The sequence below is a fragment of the Eptesicus fuscus genome, chromosome 8 (genome assembly GCF_027574615.1).
Source record: "Eptesicus fuscus isolate TK198812 chromosome 8, DD_ASM_mEF_20220401, whole genome shotgun sequence".
In the NCBI taxonomy this organism is placed as follows: domain Eukaryota; kingdom Metazoa; phylum Chordata; class Mammalia; order Chiroptera; family Vespertilionidae; genus Eptesicus; species Eptesicus fuscus.
In genome coordinates, this window is record NC_072480.1 from 4,745,568 (window position 1) to 4,766,409 (window position 20,842).

The window sequence follows — 20,842 nt, forward strand, 5'->3', positions numbered from 1 at the left end:
CCAGAATTTATTTTATATATTTGGGTACTCCTGTATTGGGTACATACATGTTTCACAGAGTTATATTCTCTTGTTGTATTGATTCCCTTTAGTATTATGAAGTGGCTTTCATTATCTCTTGTTATGGCCTTCATTTTGAACTCTATATTGTCAGATATGAGTATTGCTACCCCAACTTTTTCTTTTCATTTCCATTTATTTGCAAAATTCTTTTCTATCCCTTCACTTTCATTCTGTGTGAGTCTTTTGTTTGAGTTGAGTCTCTTGTATATAGCATATATATGGGTCATGTTTTCTTATCTATTCAGCTATCCCATGTCTTTTTATTGTAGCATTTAGTCCATTTACATTTAAGGTTATTATTAACTAGGGACCTGTTGCAGGAATATTTCCTGCAAGACTTCTGGCGGTGGGCTTCCCTCCCGCCCCCCCACCTTTCCCGCTTCGGCGGGCGGGGTGGGGCGGGCCGAACGGGCGGGGCGCCTCCCACCCGTCCCGCCCATCCAACCCAGCCCACCTCGCCCCGCACTCCCGACCCTCTGCGCCCGCTGACGCAGCTGCCTCTGTGGCCGTGCACTGCCGCCGCCTCTGATCACCCCGACCTGCCACGCACGCTGCCACCGCCTCCTCAGCCCCACACACTGCTGCTGCATGCCCCACCCGCCCACCCACCCCACCACGCACAACCCGCCTCGCCACGCCCCGCCCGCAGCCACCACCGCCTCCAAGGCCACCATGGCCTCGCACACCGCCCGCCATGCCCCGCCTGCAGCCTCTACTGCGCGCCCCGCCCACTGCCGCCTCCGCCACCACTGTGGCCGCGTCGCCGCCGCTCACACTGCCCGCCACCGCCTCAGAGGCCACCATGGCCGCGTGCTCCACAGCTGCGCCACCGCCCACCCACGCAGCCGCCATGCTTTCTGCTTTCTTCACTCCTCCCTCCCTCAGCATATGCAAATTAACCACCATCTTCTTCGCTCTGATTGGCTGTGAGCATAGCGAAGGTACGGTCAATTTGCATATTACTGTTTTATTAGATAGGATAAGTACTTATTTGTTGTCATTTTCTTTGTTTATGCCTGTGTTCCTCTCTCTATATTTCTCCTTACATAATAGTCCCTTTAGCATTTCTGCAGTAATAATAACCTCTTTTAGCCTTTTTGTTTGTTTGTTTGTTTGCAAATCTCTTTATTTCACCTTTGATTTTGAATGATAGTTATGCTGGATAGAGTAATCTTGGATTCAGTCCATTGCTTTTCATTGCTTTGTATACTTCATGCCACTCCTTTCTTGCTTGAAGTGTTTCTATTGAGAAATCAGCTGACAGTCTAATGGAAGATCCCTTATAGGTAACTTTCTTTCTCTCTCTTGCAGCCTTTAAGATTCCTTCTTTGTCTTTATTGTTTGGTATTTTAATTATGATGTGCCTAGGTGCGGGCCTTTTGGGGTTCATCTTGATTGGGACTCTCTGTGTTTCCTGAACTTATGTGACTTTTTCCTTTACCAGGTTAGGGAAATTTCCTGCCATTATTTCTTCAAACAGGTTTTCTATTCTTTGCTACCCTATTCCTGTTACCCCTATGATGTGAATGTTGTTAAGTTTCATGTTGTCCCAAAGCTCCCTTAGACTCACCTGCTTTCTAATTTTTTTCCCAATTCCTGCTCTGAATGGGTGTTTTTTGTTTGTTTGTTTTTTACCCTGTCTTCTAATTCACTGATTTGGTTCTCAGCTTCTTCTAGCCTACCATTGAATCATTCCAGGGTATTCTTTATTTCAGCTATGTCATTCTTCATTTCTGCTTGATTCTTTTTTTTTCTTTTTTTTTTTAAATTTCTTTATTGATTATGGTATAACATAATTGTCCTCATCCCTCCATTCCCATCCCAAACCCCTCCCCAAACCCCCGCCCCCACCCCCCTGTTGTCCATGACCACTGGTTAGGCTTATATGCATGCATACAAGTCCTATGGTTGATCTCTCCCCCTTACCCCACCCTCCCCTACCTTCCCTCTGAGGTTTGAGAGTCTGATTGATGCTTCCCTGTCTCCGGGTCTGTTTTTGTTCATCAGTTTATGTTGTTCATTATTTCCCCTAGATGCGTGAGATCATGTGATACAAGAAATACACTTGCAAGAACCGAAAATGAGACAAGCAATAATGGTTCTTATTCATTGTTTCAATCTGTTGTTTTTTTTCTCATGATGGTATAGTTTCATTCTGCTCCTTATAATTCTCATTAAGTTGCTTGTAGTTTTTACTAAGTTGTCTGAGAACCCTAATAACCATTACTTTGTATTCTTTATCTGACAAATTGTTTGCCTACAATTCATTTAGTTCCTTTTCTGCTGATACCTCCTTTTCTTTAATTTGGGGGTTGTTTTTTTGTTTCCCCATATTTGCTGTCCCATTGCATTTATCCTATGTATTAATCAAACTGCTATCCTGCCCATACTTTGTGGAGTGATGTTATGTAGTAGGTGTTTCGTGGGACCCAGTGGTGCATCTCCTGAGTTGCGTGCTCTAGGAAAGCCCATTGTTTGAGTTATTTGGGTTTTCCTATTGTAACTGGGTCTTCATGTTGTTGTCCCGTTCACGGATGGAATCTCCTGTCAGGCTGGCTGACTCTGGGGTTCACCCCTGATCACATCGTGTGAGCTCTTATGGAGGTACTGACTAAACAGAACAAAATACAACACAATAAAACACAAAAGAAAAGTAACAAAACAAGAACATACACAAGACCCCTACAACAACAACAAAAGCAACGACCATAGAATTAGGAAAGATAAAAGAGAACAAGAATGATATAAGAAAAGAAAAAAAAATACAAGTAGAAAACAAAACAAAAGAAAACAAAAAAGGGGGTGGAGGAATAAGATGGGAGAAATGAAATAAAGAAAATAAGAATAAAGAGTAGGGGAGGAAAACTGTTTAAAATAAAATTGAAAGGGAAAATAGAGAAGAAAGTAGATAGACTCAAAATAAGAAAAGAAAAAAAAAAGATGAGAAAGCAGGAGAAAAAGAAAAAAATTTGAGTAGGAAAAGGGAAGAGAAAAATTGGATATGTGAATGAAATAAGAGAGACTAAAATAACAAATCAATAAAGCAGATAAAGCAGATCAGTAAAAAAGAAAAAAAGAAAGGGAAGAGAAAAAAGAGGAAAAAAGGGGGGAGGGGTAATATTCATCTCAGCCAAGTTTAGTGCCTCCTGGGAGGGCTCTTTGGATCCTGCTCTTCTGATGACTGTCACTGACTGTTCTGTCTGCAATTCTGGGCTTCCCAGGAGCTACTTAGGTGCTAACCACTGTCAGAAACTGTCCTCCTTTGGCTTTTTTTCCCTTTAAAATGAACCATTTATTAAATCATTCTTAACAGGTATGTAAGTTACATGTATGTTTATGTCAGAGTATGTCACATGGAAATCTTTAAACTCTTATAGGCAAGCAAAATCGTACCACACAATATATAAGTGGGAAGAGGTACTACTAAACATTCAAATAAAGCAAGTATTTAAAAACAATAAAACAATAATTAAAGAAATTCAAGCATTCCTTTAAGAGAATTCAATACTATAAGCTAAATGTACTTTCTGAGTGTATTCATATAATCAAGTCAGTGTTTCTTCTTTTAAAACATCAAGAAATTGAATAAGGCTCATTAATATAGCTGTCCTCAAGATTTCAATATCAGTTGCTTTCTTTAAATTAAAATTCACAAAGTGCACAATTAAGATATATCAAAACACTGAATCTGCTACTCTAACAACAGCTGTCCATGCTTAATACTTAGTGGTTTATTTGACCAAATTGTGTCTTTTCAGGGAAAAATAAAAAAGATAAGCCACTGTAAAACACTTAGTTGAAATGTACGCTAATATTTTTCTTAGAAATAAAAAATTATGGAAGAAAAGCGTTATTTATCTTAAGGGAAAAAAAGCAAAACACTGGAATGATCAAACATTTCCAAAGAACAAGCACCACAAAGGACATCTGCATTCAGTTTTGTAATATTTATCAATGCATTTTCCTTACTCTAACCAATCTATCATCGAATTCTGAATCATCTTCTGAATCACTATATTCCACAGCAATACAGCGGGACAGGATGGTGGCAACATCGTTTTCAATGCGTTCATGTTTAGCTTCCTGTTCACGCTGCTCTTCTACTTTTCGCAGCTGAATACCTTTGCGTATTGCTTCCAGAAGTACACTCCTGGCATCACCGATTACAGGTAGGGTTGATGGATGACGCTTTGGCTCAGAAGCAGGTACAACTTGTAATGGAGGAGATGGAGGCATTAATGGAACATGGGGACCTGGAGCAGTACATGGAGTTGGATGTAGCCCAGAGGGAGGATGAGCAAGAGCTGCAACTGTGACAGGTGATGATGGTTGAATGCCAGGTGGAGGCAAGGGAGGCGGTGGCGGGGGTGGTGGCAGCGCCTGGACCTCACCTTGTGGGAGTGGATGAACTGGTACGGTCTCACATACGGGGGCAGCTGTAGCGACCGGTGGGGAGGGCTGTACTAGAGGAGGTGCAATTGGAGGAGGAGCTGGGCGAAGAACTCCCGGGGAATCTGAAGAGGAGCTGGAGGTGGTGGTACTGCTGGAGCTTGCAAAGTAGTGGTTGGAGGTGGAGGTGGGGGTGGTACTGGTGGGGGAGGAGTTGAAGTCATGGAAGCTCTTAATGAAGAAGCTGACAAGGCAGATGGACAAGGAGGTGGAGGAGGTGGGGGGGCGGGGCTCACAAACACAGGTGTCCTGAGGGCGATTTTCAAACCTGTAGCAGACCTGACCCAGGTGGGCATGGGTTTTGCATGTCCTGCTCCATGCATCGGTGGAGGGGGAGGTGGTTCATGTGGTCTTACTAGGACCCTTTCCTCAGCTCTAGTTAGAAGCTCACTCATCTGACTAAATGGCAAGGCAGAGAGTGAGTAAGATCCATCCATATGATCCACGTATGTCTGAGGTCTTGTTTCAAAATGAGAGGCCGGGCCATTAGCAACTTCATTATGCTTCTGTAAGAGATTAGCATCGTCTTCAGCCAGCTCTGGACGTTGGGCCAGCCCCTGCCATTCTCTCCGTCTGTCACGAGGTGCTCTTGGCACTTTTTCTGGTTCATGAGGACGATCTAGATTTTTCTGCTTCTGCTTCCTCTTTTCCTTCCTCTTTTCCTCTGCATCTCATTTTTTCTTTCCATAAATCAGAGAAATATGAAGGATTGGTATAAAACGTCAAACCTTCTTCACCATCATCTCTCTAAGGAGTGAGTATATTGAGAGGTGGAGGCTGCTAACGGAATAGGCAAAGTCTCGCGGTCGAAAAGCTGCTGATCTTGAATTGTAGAACTCCGGAAAGCCTTTCTCCTTGTTATATCTTGCAAAGACAATTCTTCTTTAGGGTCAAGCTGTGTAACACTAACCGGTAAACGGTCCACACGTTCGGAAAAACTATGTGCTTCATTGAGTAATTCTCCAAATATACCTTCAGCATATTTACTGAGGCTACTTAATGTCTAATTATATTGGCCAAGGAAATATTGGTTACACACTCCGGTTCATTCTCAATGCCTCCAGTCAGTGCTGTGTGGCACAAGTGCCCAGGATGGATATTTCTTTTCACTAATGGCATGTTGAGCTCAGCCTCTGTGCCAGTTCCCCTTAAAGCGGCTGCCTCTGCAGTGCCTCTGTGCATTCCATGTTATCTCTAGAGGGTACGGCAACAAGCTCAGACAAGAAAAGCGAGAGACCTTGGGGGCTCTTGCCTTAGCCCTTCTGCATGCTGCGTCGGCGGCCGCCGGTCCTCCTCTGCTCCCGGTCGAGAGCCTCCAGAAGAGTCAGGCTTCCGGTGGAATCCGCTCCTCTCCGGGCAGCGGCCAACGCTCCGGGCCACGGGGATCCACCCTGTGCTCCAGCGCCAGCACCACCACCAAGCGCCGCCGCCGCCCCCTCCCCGCGCCCCCCTCCTTTGGCTTTCGGTAACTTGCTTGAAGCCCCCAGGGATCTACAGTTTGTGTCGGTCTCCACAGGACCTGACCGTGCGCAGGCGGGGCCAAGCTTCCCTTAAAGCAGGTTTGTTGCAGCAGGGGGCACGGGGCTGGGTCAGTACCTCCCTCGGTTCCCCGGCTCTGCCTCCGAGGACCTTCGCTGGCCAGGCAGCGGTCAATCTTGATCACTCACAGGTCTGTCTGTGAAAGGGCTTAGGCAGAATCAGGAGGAGGTGATGTCCGGATTTCAGGCAAAGTGAGTGGTGGGTGTGTGTCCCTGTCCCAGAGCCACTCTGAGTGGTCCAGAATATTCCTCTGCCCTTGGCTGGGCAGAGATCCTTGTATGCAGTCCAGTGGGATCCGCGGAAATCCTGGACTTTCTATCAGCTCTCCAGTGTGGTAGAGGCACCAGTCAGCTTCCCAGGATAGTTCCTAGGACAGCGCCCCCCTGAGGCTGTTCAAACCTATAGGCTTGGCCTCTGCAGCTGTTTCCATTTTGCAAAGGTCAAGATGCAGAGTGTGGCCGGCAGGGCTCCTGAGTAGCTGGCTGTATCGTCTAGGACAGGGTTTTCCTCTTCCTGAGCTGGGCTTCTGGGAGTGGCTAGACCCTCTCAGGAAAAATGGTTGTTTCGGTTTGGTGGTGTGTGACCTACCGAATGCAGGACTCCTGGCTGTGCTTTTCCCCCTCTTCTCCCCTCCCGCTCCCCGCAACGCTTCCCACCCCAGCCTCTCCCTAGGCACCTCAAGTCTGCATGGCCCTCCCTGCACCAAAGCCTTGGTGAGTAGCTGCAAATGAAACTCCTGTGCTCTGGGTTTAAAAAAAAACAAACAAACAAACACACACAACCCAAAACAGAACTGAAGCTTTTCCTCAACTGGCTCCAGACTCCACGGCGGCCAGCAGCCCCGCTGCCTTTACATCTGGATGTTACGTGGGCTGCTGGTCTCAGGTCTGGTGTTTTGGCCTCTGTCTCCTAAGGGAAAAGCCCCTCCCGTAGGGATCTCTCCTCTCTCGTGGCTGACCAGCCTGCTGCCCACGGCAGGCCCTCTCAGGACTTTGCCCTTCCCACTGGTCTCCAGGTGTTGTCTGTCCTTCCTGATATAAGTCTCCTCAGCTGGCCCTCAGTTGGTAATTCCAGGCGTATGTTCCCCACTTTAGTTTTATTTCTAGTCTGGCCCTGGGAGGAGGTGCAAGAAAGGCCTGCCTATTTGGCCACCATCTTCTCTCCTCGCAAATCCCCTTGTTTTTAAAATGTGGTTGTTTTAAGAATTAAGGACAGAGAACTCCCTTCTGCCATGTGAAGACAGAATTTTAAGATAGAATGGTTGTATTAAGTAACAGCAGAACCAAAACTACTGAACATCTATTTTGTTTCCAGTTTTTCTATCAAGAATAATGATTTTCCAAAAGACTGAATGTGGCTAAAAAGGAAATAATGCTCATAATAGGTAACACAGATGGTAGAAGAGCTCTGGTTGTTTTGAATTAATTCAGAGCCAGACAAGTTGAAGACTACAAGGAAATCACACACGTGTCATTGAGAAACCCATACTGGTAATCTCTGAAGAATCATGGTCATTGGGAAAGATGCCAAGAGGCAGATTATTTTTTAAAAGGATATAGAACTCCTTGTGAGTTCTTAATGTCAATTCCTGGAAAAATTATTGAATTGGTGATTAAATAGTCTGTAAGCACCAGGGAAAGGAAGTAGTGACTATCATCAGTCAGCTTAGATTCAATAAGACCAAGTCTTACAAAATTAACTACATTTTCTAGATAGAGTAAATGCACTTTTTCGTTTGGCCTGTATTTTATATAACTATTTAATTATCTACTAGTTTCTTAATTTAATCTTGTCAGTCTACTGGGAAATATCTGAGCATGTGCACACATGTCAGTAAATTGCTTTTATATTGTAAGCTTAAAGAGAATAGATACACTACAATACAAGGTAACTTAAAAACACCTCCACAATTAGGTACTATGCTAGATCCTATAGATTAAAAGATAAATAAGACACAGTCCCTGCCTTTTAAATGACTGTAGCCTACTTGAGGGGAGACAGATGAAGATTAGTTTTCCTTTCCATCCATGCAGTGCTGTGCAATAATTCCCAGGGACTTCATTTATCTACCCAAAGCTGATACCTCTTTCTTCATTGCCAAAAGACACCCTATTTTTTTCAAGTTGGAGATAACAAGGAGTTCGTATTTTTCCTTGAATTCTAGGGGGCTAAGCCAGTAAACACACTTCCTGTTGATAGTGATTGTTTTAGGAATGGGAAGGTGACCCATTTTGGCCAAAAGGGACTTAAAATAAAGATTGCAGGAGGCTTCTGAGAAATATATTCTTTCTGAAAACGTGATGCTCTAAGAAGAACCCATTGTGTCTTTCTCCTGCTTTACTGCAGTTGTCTGAAGATGTGGTGTCTGGAGTAGTAGTACTTATTTTGCGAACATAAGGCCAACTAACAATACCAACATCTCTGAACCTCTGAGCCAATACTAGCAACTCCAGATCTTTTACATTAAAGACAAAAGCTTAACAAGCAAAGAACTCTATCTGTTAAGCCACACTTAGTCATGCATTCGGTTACTTGGAGCCCCAAACTAACTGATATTAGTGATACACAAGATTTACTGTTTCCTACTTAGATTAGTAGCCTATATCATAAAAGCTTAATATGCAAATTGACTGAACGGCGCACTAACCACCAAGGGGCAGATGCTCAACTCAGGAGCTGCCCCAGCCCACAGGCCCCAGGCTGGTCACCAGCAGGCCTAGGGACCCTACCCAGGCCTCTATTCTTCAATAAAATAAGATTTCAAAATGATGCTCTAAAAATACCAAGATGTTATTTTCCTTTTCATTGTACCCCCAGTGTTATATACTGTCTGATTTTATTTTTCAATTACAGTTTACATTCAATATTATTTTGTATTAGTTTCAGGTGCACAACATAGTGGTTATACAATCCTATACTTACAAAGTTTTCCCTCAATATTTCAGGCACCCACCATGCCCCATATAGTTATCACAGTATTGTTGACTGTACTCTTTATGCTATTATCTACTGTCAATGGATTTTGTGCACATCCGTTTTGGGTTGTGTTGATAAATTGAAAGGCAAGAAGTGTTTTAGGGTGCTTATACTGGCCACATATTTTCTTTGCATTAACCATACTTTGATATAACTCACTTTGAATTTGTTCAACTAATTTGTTGTAATAATTTCAATCACTTGGAATTACTCAGGCTAAGGATATTCAAAATTTATATTTTGATTCAAAATTAGCTTTCACCCTAATTGTAGATACTTATCAATCTGTTTCCCAGTGTTCAGTTATGAGAGTTAAAACTGTGTAACACTGTTCAAAACTGAAAAACATTAGGTGTCAATGTTTTTATTCTGTGACAGTGTGTTATTGCAGAGAAATTATTCTTTGTTAGTTTAATCTTTACACATCATTTTTATTATTTCACTAGGGGCCCAGTGCACAAATTCATGCACATTGAAAGGAACTGTGGGCCGAGAGGCTGCGGTGGGCACAGGGGCGGGTCTTGGCCCGGCCCCTCACACCGCAACCCCCGTCCCCTGTCTGCCGGCAGCCCTGCTCCCACCACGGCTGCTCCCACGCACTGACGGCGCCAGCCCCACTCGCACCCACTGACAGCGCAGAGCGATTGGGGCCAGCTCCAGCAGCGGTGTGAGGGGGGCCGGCGCTTTCAGGGGGTGTGAGCAGTGGCTGCTGCCCCGACCGCCCCTCAGGAGCAGTGGGAGGTGGAGAAGCCCTCAAGGGCGATCAGGGCCGGCACCTGCCTCTCGCACCCACTGATGGCGCCGATTGATTGGGACTGGTGCTGGGCACGGGCAGCAGGAGCGAGTGGCGGCTCCAGAGCTGGCTGCGCGTGCAAGCAGGGCTGACACTGGCAGTGGGTGTGAGCGGGGCCAGCACTGGCAGCAGGTGTGAGCGCTGGGCGGGACCACGACACGCGGGAGCAAAGAGTTTGCAGTAATCACCAGACGCTCACCCCGATGACAGCGACCAGCTCCCCACCTTGGTCTGGCGCCCCCGCTCGCCTGTTCCACCATCCCACTGTGGCCAATGCCCACCTTGTTCCGCACACGCCCCCTGGTGGTCAGCACACGTCATAGCAACCGGTTGTTCCGGTTGTTCCACCGTTCGGTCTATTTGCATATTAGCCTTTTATTATATAGGATTTTCTTTTTTCCAGTTTCCTTGGGTTATAGTGTCTCTGTTACTGCATTTCTTTAGCATTGCAAATAAAATGCCCTGTTTTTTGTTATTATTTTACTGTGGTCTTTTACTTTTTGGTTGTACCAAAGTTGTGTATTAAATGTAATCATGTACTGTTAAATACATACATACATACATACATACATACATACATACCTAGATGAAAAATTTAGGGAATGGTAAAACTAAACCATAATTAATGACTATAAATCTCAATAAACTCTAGGAGTTTTATTACTTTAATGAAGAAACATAAGAACAAATTACATGTTATTACATTATAATTACAAACATCATGAGGCTTTTGGTATGTTTCTTGTAAGATCACCAAGCAAAACGTCTTAATTATATACTAGCTATGATATTCAATCAATTTTTTACTTCCTCATTTATATGTTATATAAAATTATGTCTTAACTATTCTGTCATTCTTAAAATAGTTGTTTTAATAACCTCTTTCCCTACAAATAACCTGCAAAGAAAGAAATTTCATTGGTTCTCAACTCATTATAATAATTATAATGGTATAATCTTATATATATTTCTGTCTTATTAAAAATGAAGTATGTTTTACAAAACCCATAGAAAATGTATAACATGATATAATTACCTTGCTTGTGGCAAACCATAGCTGGTTCCTACTCCAACCCGAGGCAAGCTATAGACAACTTTTTTTACTGTTGCTTGATCAGGGAAATTAAACATAACTGAGGCTGTGGAAAGAAGTAAATTCATGGTTTAGAAAAGTACAGGAGAGCAAACCATCAACTTCAGAAATCATTTTCAAGTGCTTATCACTATTTATTTATAAAGGTAATGTATCTTCTTGGAAATCACCTTTCTGTATAACTTTATCTATGATAAACCTAAGATTAATATTTCCAAACATATTAATTTCTTAATATTGTTATTTTAGTGAGGGCATAACAGAGAGAAATACAGCAGGGGGAAAAGCAGAGACAGAATTACACCATGCAAATGAATAGAATTCAAATATGAGCATGTTTTCTTTCAAAATATTTAAGGAGACTTACTTCGGTTTGCCATAAATACTTCCAAAGCAGTGTTTTGTAGAAGATAACGTCTTGAGAATACAGCTCGTATCTCGCTGAACATCCATTTTCCATGAAGTCCCTCAGTGTATGCAAGGACCTAAAATAAATAGTTTAAATGAAAGTTTCCATCAGTAAAATATGTGTCTAAAACTTAGTTTGACAATATCTTAGGCAGTGCTATATAAAAGTCAGTAATTAGGGATCATCTTCCTGAATTCATCATATATCATTTAATTCTATTTGCAAAATTCTACCTTTCTTAATTTTCTTAATTGGCTCATTGGGAAATGAGAAGCAAAAAAGTTGTACATTCAATATGACCCTGTGACTTAAAACAGAAAATGTATTTAATTTGTTCATCTTGTACATAATTAGTTGGGCCAGGTGACCTGACATAACTGTTGGTTCTTTTGCAGTATCTTCTTTCCTCCTCCTTCATCGCTTAATGAAAGCCCAGTTATCCCTGAAGTGTCCATGTGGTCAACCTCAGGTGATGGATCATGATTGATCTAAACTGGAGGACAGAAAATATTTTGGTAATAGGCCAAATAGTAAATATTTTCAGGCCTGATGGTATGATTACTCAACTTTGCCACTGTACCAAGAAAGCAGTTACAGGCAATCTATACTAATAAAAGGGTAATATGCTAATTAGACCAGATGTTTTCCAGACGTCCTTCCGGACAAAGCCATGGTGGTGAGGCCGAGGCAGAGGTGGTTAGGGGCGATCAGCCTGGCAGGGGAGAGCAGTTAGGGGAACAGGCCAGCAGGCAGGTGAGCAGTTAGGAGCCAGCAGTCCTGGATTGCAAGAAGGATGTCTGACTGCCGGTTTAGGCCCGATCCCACAGGGGTAGGACATCCCCTGAGGGGTCCCAGATTGGAGAGGGTGCAGGCCAGGCTGAGGGACCCCCACCCCTGTGTACGAATTTCATGCACTGGGCCTCTAGTCTATAATAATAAAAGCATAATATGCTAATTAGACTGGACATCCTTCCAGACGACCTTCTGGACAAAGCCAGGGCTGAGAGGGAAGCCCAGGTCCTGGGTGCCAGCAGCCGGGGGAAGGAAGGCCTACTCTTGCATGAATTTTGTGCATCGGGCCTCTAGTGTATAAATAAATGATCAGGGCTGTGCTCCATTGAAACTTAAAAAAAACCCCACCTTTATTTACAACAACAGGAACGGCCTGAATTGGCCCCAAGGCCAGAGTGTGGTTAACCTATGGTCTCAGCCAATCATGACAAAGTCATTCCTTGCTTTCCTCAATTCCCTTACAACTAGTGGTAAGGATATTTGACCCAGCACTGGCTAATGAGAATAAAACCAAAGTCAGTTGGGGATGTTTCAGAGAAGCTGATAAAATTAGTCATATATAGCTGGTACACTCTTGTCCCCTTCTTGCTTAAAAGGAGATGTGATGGTGGAAACTGTAGCAGCATTGAATAACCATGGGAGGAAGGCCCAGGGAATCGGGTTGAGGTTTGGCCCCTGACACTGAGCTACTGAAACAATCTCAGCAATGATCCATATGTGTGGATATCTTGATACCTGATGCATGTAAATTCATATTTGGTTATGTCACAGCTAGTCAAATCTGCAACAAACACATTCCTTTCTGATACACTAATGTATATTACAATACATTTGCATTGGTTTACTCTGTATAATCTACTAAATTTATATTTCTTTAGTGAAAATGGAAACTAGCCATTGAATTTTTTGTACATGATATACATTAAGCTTTGAAAACAAGTTATGAAGTTCCTTTGTACATTTCCTTTCTCTAGGAATTGTGTGTGTGTGTGTGTGTGTGTGTGTGTGTGTGTACACATACACAAAATATATGATCTATTGGTCTTTTATATTTTTTGAAAATTCCATTTTAACACCTTAATTCAGTTTTTGTCTTTCCCTAGACACTGGAAGGTTTTTGGAGGCAGTCAGACATTTAAATCCTGGAACATTTTAGAGCCTATCAGACTCCTATTTAAAAATTGGCTCTGCTTTCTTCTAGCTATAAGGCCTTGCAGAATTATTTAACTCCACCTGATTTTTGATATCTGAAGAAGTGATAATAATATCTGTAACTGGTTAGTTTACGTGGAGACAATGAATGTAAAGTGAATGGCCTTAGCTACTATTTAAGTTCTGTTCATAAGTTTATATGTCATTGTTGTCAAATATAAAGTGACAATTTTTTTTTCAGTTTCTAAATAAAAAACTTTTTATGCATTTCACAAAAGAGTAATAGTGACCTGTCACAATTTATATTAATAAATTCTTAGTTGAGTGCAATGGTTTCCAGATTTGAATTTCATAGACCAGTATAATTTTTTTAAATGGAAAGAATACTAATATAGGATGGTTTTCTTTGCCAAGTAGGAAAAATATTTAAGACAAATAAAACAGCCACCTTCGTGCTTCCCATGCCCAGCTCAGATCAGGACCCAGGTGACCGACAGAGACTTGGCCGACAGCAGCTGCCCTCTTACTCCAACAAGAATTGTTTGAGTTGTCTTGTACCCATGGTGTGGGGAAGTGGGTTTATGATATCTAAATCCAGCCTACCAACAGGAATGCTCAGGACCTACTCAAGAAGGCAAATAATCCCTTCCACTAATATTTACAGGGTAAAACAAGATTATTGTTAGAGTAATAAATTTGACAGTAAAATAGTAGTCAAGTTTTCAGGCTAATTTAAATTGGCTAGTTGAAACAAGCGAATATTCTAGAAAAATTAATTGTGCTGGACAAAAAGGTGTTCCTAAAGTGTTAACTAAAATTTTTATTGGTACTTCATCTCATGATAAAATTGTGCACCATGTAATGAACCTAAAACAGTAATATTATAGAGCAAAAAAATTAAAATGTAAAAGCCATCAGGACTACATTATAAAATTTTCAAAAGCCTCCTAACATTTAAATCAAAAAAGGAGGGTATAGTAGAAGAATATCATGTAAGGAAAAATAACCTGTAAGTAAATTACATCTAGAAAATTAATACTTTAGAAAATTAATTGTAAGGCTAAAAGCAAGATACCCATGAAAAACACACAAGGTGTCAAAACAAGCCAGAGAAAAATCGTCAGGGCAAAAAATGAAATAGGATCCCAAGTCAAATTTATAGAAAATATTCCTTTATTAACTTTTGGTTGAGAATATGTTTGTATATTTTCAGAAAACAACTCCGAGACCATGTGGATTCCAGCAAGAGAGAGGAATCGACAGGACTACTCCAGCCATGAAGACAGAAGAGAAGCAGTCCAGAGATGGAGGACGCTGATGTGGCCTTCCCATACTAGCAGTTAGCAGCTGTGTGTCACTGCAGGTTGCCCAGGACCAAACCAGACAGAGTCGGACCTGCATTACCACCATTTGTCCACCATCCAGAACTGAAATATCATTGCTGACATGTGCACATAAGGAACTGTTTGACATTGAAATTGGGTCTCAAAAGAACTGTTGTCCCAGAAAGAAACTCACTACAGACTGATTCATTTCCTGTCACCATAACCGTTATTGCTTGTCTCATTTTCGGTTCTTATAAGTGTATTTCTAATAGCACATGATCTCACTCATCTAGTGGAAATAACGAACAACATAGACTGATGAACAAGAACAGACCCAGAAACAAGGAGGCACAGATCAGACTGTCGGGCCTCAGAGGGAGGGTAGGGAAGGGTGGGGGTAAAGGGGAGAGATCAACCAAAGGACTTGTGTGCAAGCATATGAGCCTAACCAGTGGTTAGGGACAACAGGGGGTTGGGGGCATGTGTGGGGATGGGTGTGGGATGGGAATGGGGGCATGAGGACAAATATGTAATACCTTAATCAATAAAGAAATTAAAAAAAAAAACAGCCACAACAACAAAAACTATCTTTCACTAGGTCTACTATTTCACTAAAAGAAAAAAAAAAAAATATATATATATATATATATATATATATATATATATTATATATATATTAAAATCACTTAAAAACACAGATGGTAAAATGATTATAATCTCAGAAAAAAGAAGAGATTTTTCCCATGAAAGCTGTGTTGGCACCCTTATACTGAAACCAGTATGCCAGGAGAATAAAGACAAACACACACACATACACTCATATTTTACTTATTTTCCTCTTTGAGAACTATGATATAATAAATATTTGATCAATTATTCCTTTCCATTAAGCACATTATCATTTATTTTACTCATAGGAGGCAGGTAGCTTATAAACACATAGAAGTTAGTTTGACTCCTTAACTACTCCATGTCTTACCAACAATGCCAGTTATCAATTTATTAGAGGCCCAGTGCACGAAATTCGTGCATGGGGGTGAGGGTGTCCCCTCAGCCCAGCCTGCACCCTCTCACAACCCTGGACCGCTGGCTCCTAATCGCTCACCTGCCTGCCTGCCTGGTTGCCCCTATCTGCCCCGCCCTGCTGGCCTGATCGCCCTTCACTGCCCTCCCTGCCAGCCTGGTCACCCCTCACTGCCCCCCCTGCCAGCCTGGTCACCCGCAACTGCCACCCCTGCTGGCCTGGTCACCTTCAACTGCCCCCCCCCCTGCCGGCCTGGTCACCCCACACAGCCTGCTTGTTCAGTAGTTTGGTCGTCCCTCACTAACACCCCTGTTGGCCTGGTCGTAGGCAGCCATCTTGTGAGGGCAAGAGGGTTAATTTGCATATTACCTCTTTATTATATAGGATTGCTTTCCAGCACCAAATTTACTCTTAATTGCTTGTTCTATGTAAATGAATCTGTGCCCCTTGTTTTTCCTTTGCTGGCTGGCACACTGTTAAGCTTTGTCAGGAAAGGACACTGAAGAGACAATGCAGGAGGAAGGGTTTTCTTCCTGGTTCTGTTGTGCTCTCTCAGCAAGTTCCTGCAAAATGTAGGCCTGCAGTATATGGTTGCAAACAGTACCCAGTGACTAGTTTCCTCCAGAATTCCCCCTACTTCAGCCAGTTTTTTAGTAGAGTGCCTGCAGTGAGAAGCCTCCTAGGAACAGCTTCACCAACTCCTGAGAGAGTAGACGTCTAGAAAGTCCCAGAGGACAGAGCTCCCCCAGCAAGGCACCAGAATGACTTCTCCACCATTCAGTGAGCTACAGCCATGCTCTTCACAACAAGGCCTGGAGCGAGCAGGAGGCTCGGTTCCGCTCCAGGCTACAAAGTTTCAGTTGTAGAAGATAAATAAATCCCAGCTACCAGGGCCTCCACTTGGGTCGCCGGGGTGTGTGGCCAGCCTGCAAACCACCACAGGCTCCTCGCCCAGGCTGCCCCATGCCCCAAGGCAACCCCCAACCTGATCCGGGACACCCTTCAGGGCAAAACAGCATGCCCCCACCCATGCACCAGGACTCTATTCCATCTAATAAAAGAGTAATATGCAGACTGACCATCACTCCAACACACAAGATGGCTGCCCCCATGTGGTCAAAGATCCTGCCCCCATGTGGACACAAGATGGCCATCACAAGATGGCCAGCAAGGGAGGGCAGTTGGAAGGGACCAGGCCTGCAAGGGAGGGCAGTTGGGGTGATCAAGCCTGCACAAGAGGGCAGTTAGTGGTGACCAGGCCGGCAGAGGAGGGAAGTTGGGGGTGACTGGGCCTGCAGGAAAGGGCAGTTGGGGGGGACCCAGGCCTGCAGGGGAGAGCAGTTGGGGGGGACCAGGCCTGCAAGGGAGGGCAGTTAGGGGTGACCAGGACTGCAGGGGAGGACAGTTAGGGGCAAACAGGCTGGCAGGGGAGCAGTTAGGCATCAATCAGGCTGGCGGAGGAGTGGTTAGGGAGTGATCAGGCTGGCAGGCAGAAGCGGTTAGGGGCAATCAGGAAGGCAGGCAGGTGAGCACTTGGGAGCCAGCAGTCCTGAATTGTGAGAGGGATGCCTGAAGAGGGATGTCCGACTGTCCCACCGGGATCAGGCCTAAATGGGCAGTCAGACATCCCTCAAGGGGTCCCAGATTGGAGAGGGTGCAGGCTGGGCTGAGGGACACCACCCTCCCCCCCCCCCCCCCGGGTATGAATTACATACACCGGGCCTCTAGTCCTATATAATAAGAGAGGAATGTGCTAATTAGCCAGGACGCCCTCATGGGTAACGTCTGGCAGGAGCGGATGGGTGTGGCTGTGTGCTGCACAAGGCTGGGCACGTGAGGCTGCGTCAAATAAAATAAAATGCATTCACATGCCTGAAGACAACAGGATTCAAGGAGGAAGGGCTCCAGTTTCGTTTTCTCACACCCAGCTAGGAGGCCTCCCTGGGGCGGCTCTCCCCTTGAATCCCTGAGCAGGACAAGTGCTCCGCTCCAGCCCCGAAGCCCTGAAGGAAGGTGGAGCAAAGCACTTTCCCTCCAGGACCCTGCTCTCCCTGGGAACCCAGAAATCCACCCCCGGGGAGACTGCGCAGCAGCCAGGCCTGGCGAGCCATGGAGAGGGCGACCTACCCGGACGCCATGCAGCTGCCATAGTTGAAGTCGCCCTCGATGGAGGACCGAGGTAGCGGGGATCGGAGTCGGCCATGTCAGCAATGGAACCCCAGCTCCCTGCCGAATGACTAGAGCACAGGGACCTCAACGGTCCTTGGTTACTTCCTGAGCAGCAGTCAACCCGGACTGGGGATCAAACCCGAAACCTAAGTAGGTGCCCTGACAGAATGGAACCCAAACCTTTGCTGTGGCAGAGGAGCTCAGCCCACAGCAGAGGACAACGCATGCCAGAGGGGTTTTGTTGAGGGGCCCTGACAGGCAGCCTGCAGCGCAGTGGGTTAGACCCTCCTCTGATACAGCAAGGTTGTGGGCTGGATCCCTGGTCAGGGCACAGACAAGAAGCAACCAAAGAGCATGATAAGTGGAAGAACACACTGGTGTTTTTCTCGCTCCCTTCCTCTCTCTAAAATAACCAATCAATAAAAATTAAAATAAAAAATAAACCCTCTGGCCCTAACTGGTTGTAGGCCTGTGGACTGAGGGGTCCCGGGTTCGATTCCAGAAAAGGGCATGTACCTTGGTTGCAGGCACATCCCCAGTGGGGGGTGTGCAGGAGGCAGCTGATCAATGTTTCTCTCTCATCGATGTTTCTAACTCTCTATCCCTCTCCCTTCCTCTCTGTAAAAAATCAATAAAATATATTTTAAAAAATAAAAATAAACCCTCTGGCTTGCAGAGTTGCTAAAACATGTAGAAAGCAAAATCCCATCCTTTCCCATTCATTCAACAAATACTTCATATGCTCCTTCAATAATCACATTGGGAATGGGTGTTTGTTTGTTTGTTTATTTGTTTGTTTTGGTTAATCCTCACCTGAGGACATTTTTGCACTGATTTTTTTTTTTTTTTTTTTTTTTTTTTTACAGAGAGTGGAAGGGAGGGAGAAAGACAGAAACTAATGTGAGATACATCAATTGGTTGCCTCTTGCTGAATCCCCGACCAGGGCCCTGGATTAAGCCTGCAACCCAGATACATGCCCTCGATCAGAATCCAACCCGGTACCCTTCAGTCCACCTGCAGAAGCACTATCCACTGAACCAACCAGCATTTTTTTTCCCTTTTAAGTCCTCCTCTAAGGGTATGTTCTTTTCATTGATTCTAGAGAGAGAGGAAGGGAGAGGGAAAGAGAAAGAGAAACACTGATCAGTTGCCCAAGCAATCTGACAGGGATGGAACCCACAACCTGTGTATGTGCCCTCACCTGGAATTGAACCCATGACCCTTTGGTGCATGGAGGACACTCTAACTACTGATCCACATCAACCAGGGCCTGGAGGTACATTAAAAATTTTTTTTCAGCCGAGGCCGGTTTGGCTCAGTGGATAGAGCATCGGCCTGCGGACTAAGGGGTCCCGGGTTCGATTCCGGTCAAGGGCATGTACATTGGTTGCGGGCACATCCCCGGTGGGGGGTGTGCAGGAGGCAGCTGGTTGATGTTTCTCTCTCATCAATGTTTCTAGCTCTCTGTCCCTCTCCCTTCCTCTCTGTAAAAAAATCAATAAAATACATTTTAAAAAAAAAAAATTTTTTTTCAGATCTGCCCTGGCCTGGTGGCTCAATTGGTTGGAGTCTCAACCTGTACACCAAAAGATTTCCTGTTGGATTCTAGGTTAGGGCACATACTTAGGTTTAGGTTAGATCCCAGTGGGTCAGCAGGTGCAGAGGCAGCCTACTGGTATTTCTCTGTCACATGGATGTTTCTCTCTATAAAAATCAATTTTAAAAACATCCTCACGCCGAAACCGGTTTGGCTCAGTGGATAGAGCGTCGGCCTGCGGACTCAAGGGTCCCAGGTTCGATTCCGGTCAAGGGCATGTACATTGGTTGCGGGCACATCCCCAGTGGGGGGTGTGCAAGAGGCAGCTGATCGATGTTTCTCTCTCATCGATGTTTCTAACTCTCTATCCCTCTCTCTTCCTCTCTGTAAAAAATCAATAAAATATATTTAAAAAAAAAAAAAAAAAAAAAAACATCCTCAGGTGAGAATTAAAATATATATATATATATATATATATACATATATATATATATATATATATATATAAATGTCCTCAGGTGAGGATTAACCAAATATAATAATTAAAAATTGTTCAGATCTAAAATTTTATTTGGTTCTTTTTTAAATTTTATTTTTCATTTGCAGTTCACATTCAATATCCTATCCTATATAATCCTATATAATAAAACCCTAATATGCAAATTGACCAAACAGTGGAATGACTGGTCACTATGAACTGACCACCAGGGGGCAGATGCTCAATGTAGGAGCTGCCCCCTGGTGCCTAGTGCACTCCCACAGGGGGAGCGCCACTCAGCCAGAAGCCGGCCTCACGGCTGGTGAGTGCAGCGGAGGAGGTGGGAACCTCGATGGCAGCATTAAGGAGCAGAGAGCCGAGCAGTAGAGAGCAGCAAGCAGGCAAGCAGTAAGGAGCCAGGGGTCCCGGACTGTGATAGGGCACAGGCCGGGCTGCGGGACCCCCAGTGCACGAATTTCGTGCACTGGGCCTCTAGTTTGTATATGTTTTCTTTTGTTTCCCTTGCCCTCTACCACCACTTTCCTAGCTTCAGGTTGGGACCACACTAGTCCTCAGGGGCCCTCAGGAGCAAGATAAAATGATACTGAGATAATTAGAGAAATTCAGTAAACCCTGGAGGCAAGGAGAGAGAATAAATTAAAATTAAATTATTTTGCTTGCTAGTAAACAGTGCAGGAAAGCAAATTCCAAAAGATAGATCCAAAGGTCAGAATTATTTTGAACAAGGGCAGCAGCATCTGAATAAGCATATATCCTTTACCAAAAGACCATGGGAAGGACAATTATATTTATAAAACCTCTTATAACTTGATTTGAAAATGTGCTTCATTATTTTACCATCATCCATGTTTTTTTTTAATTTAATAAATCTTTATTGTTCAGATTATTACAGTTGTTCCTATTTTTTCCCCCCATAGCTCCCCTCCACCAGGTTCCTACCCCACCCTCTGCCCTTACCTCCCGCCCACTGTCCTCATCCATAGGTGTACGCTTTTTGTCCAGTCTCTTCCCACACCCCCAC

At 44.1% G+C, this 20,842-nt stretch overlaps 1 protein-coding gene and 1 pseudogene across 2 annotated transcripts in view; both read right to left on the reverse strand.

Moving 5' to 3' along the window:
• Window positions 1-20,842, reverse strand: part of NBEA (neurobeachin) — an 896,160-nt gene that overhangs the window by 155,780 nt on the left and 719,538 nt on the right. For both annotated transcript variants that reach the window (XM_028135810.2, XM_008158996.3), the window contains exons 42-43: window positions 11,281-11,398; window positions 10,857-10,959 (exon numbers count right to left, since the gene is read on the reverse strand). In XM_028135810.2, the coding sequence (XP_027991611.2) occupies window positions 10,857-10,959; window positions 11,281-11,398 (221 nt within the window). The remainder of the gene's footprint in view (window positions 1-10,856; window positions 10,960-11,280; window positions 11,399-20,842) is intronic.
• On the reverse strand, window positions 4,029-5,631 carry LOC103302002 (actin-binding protein WASF1-like; annotated as a pseudogene).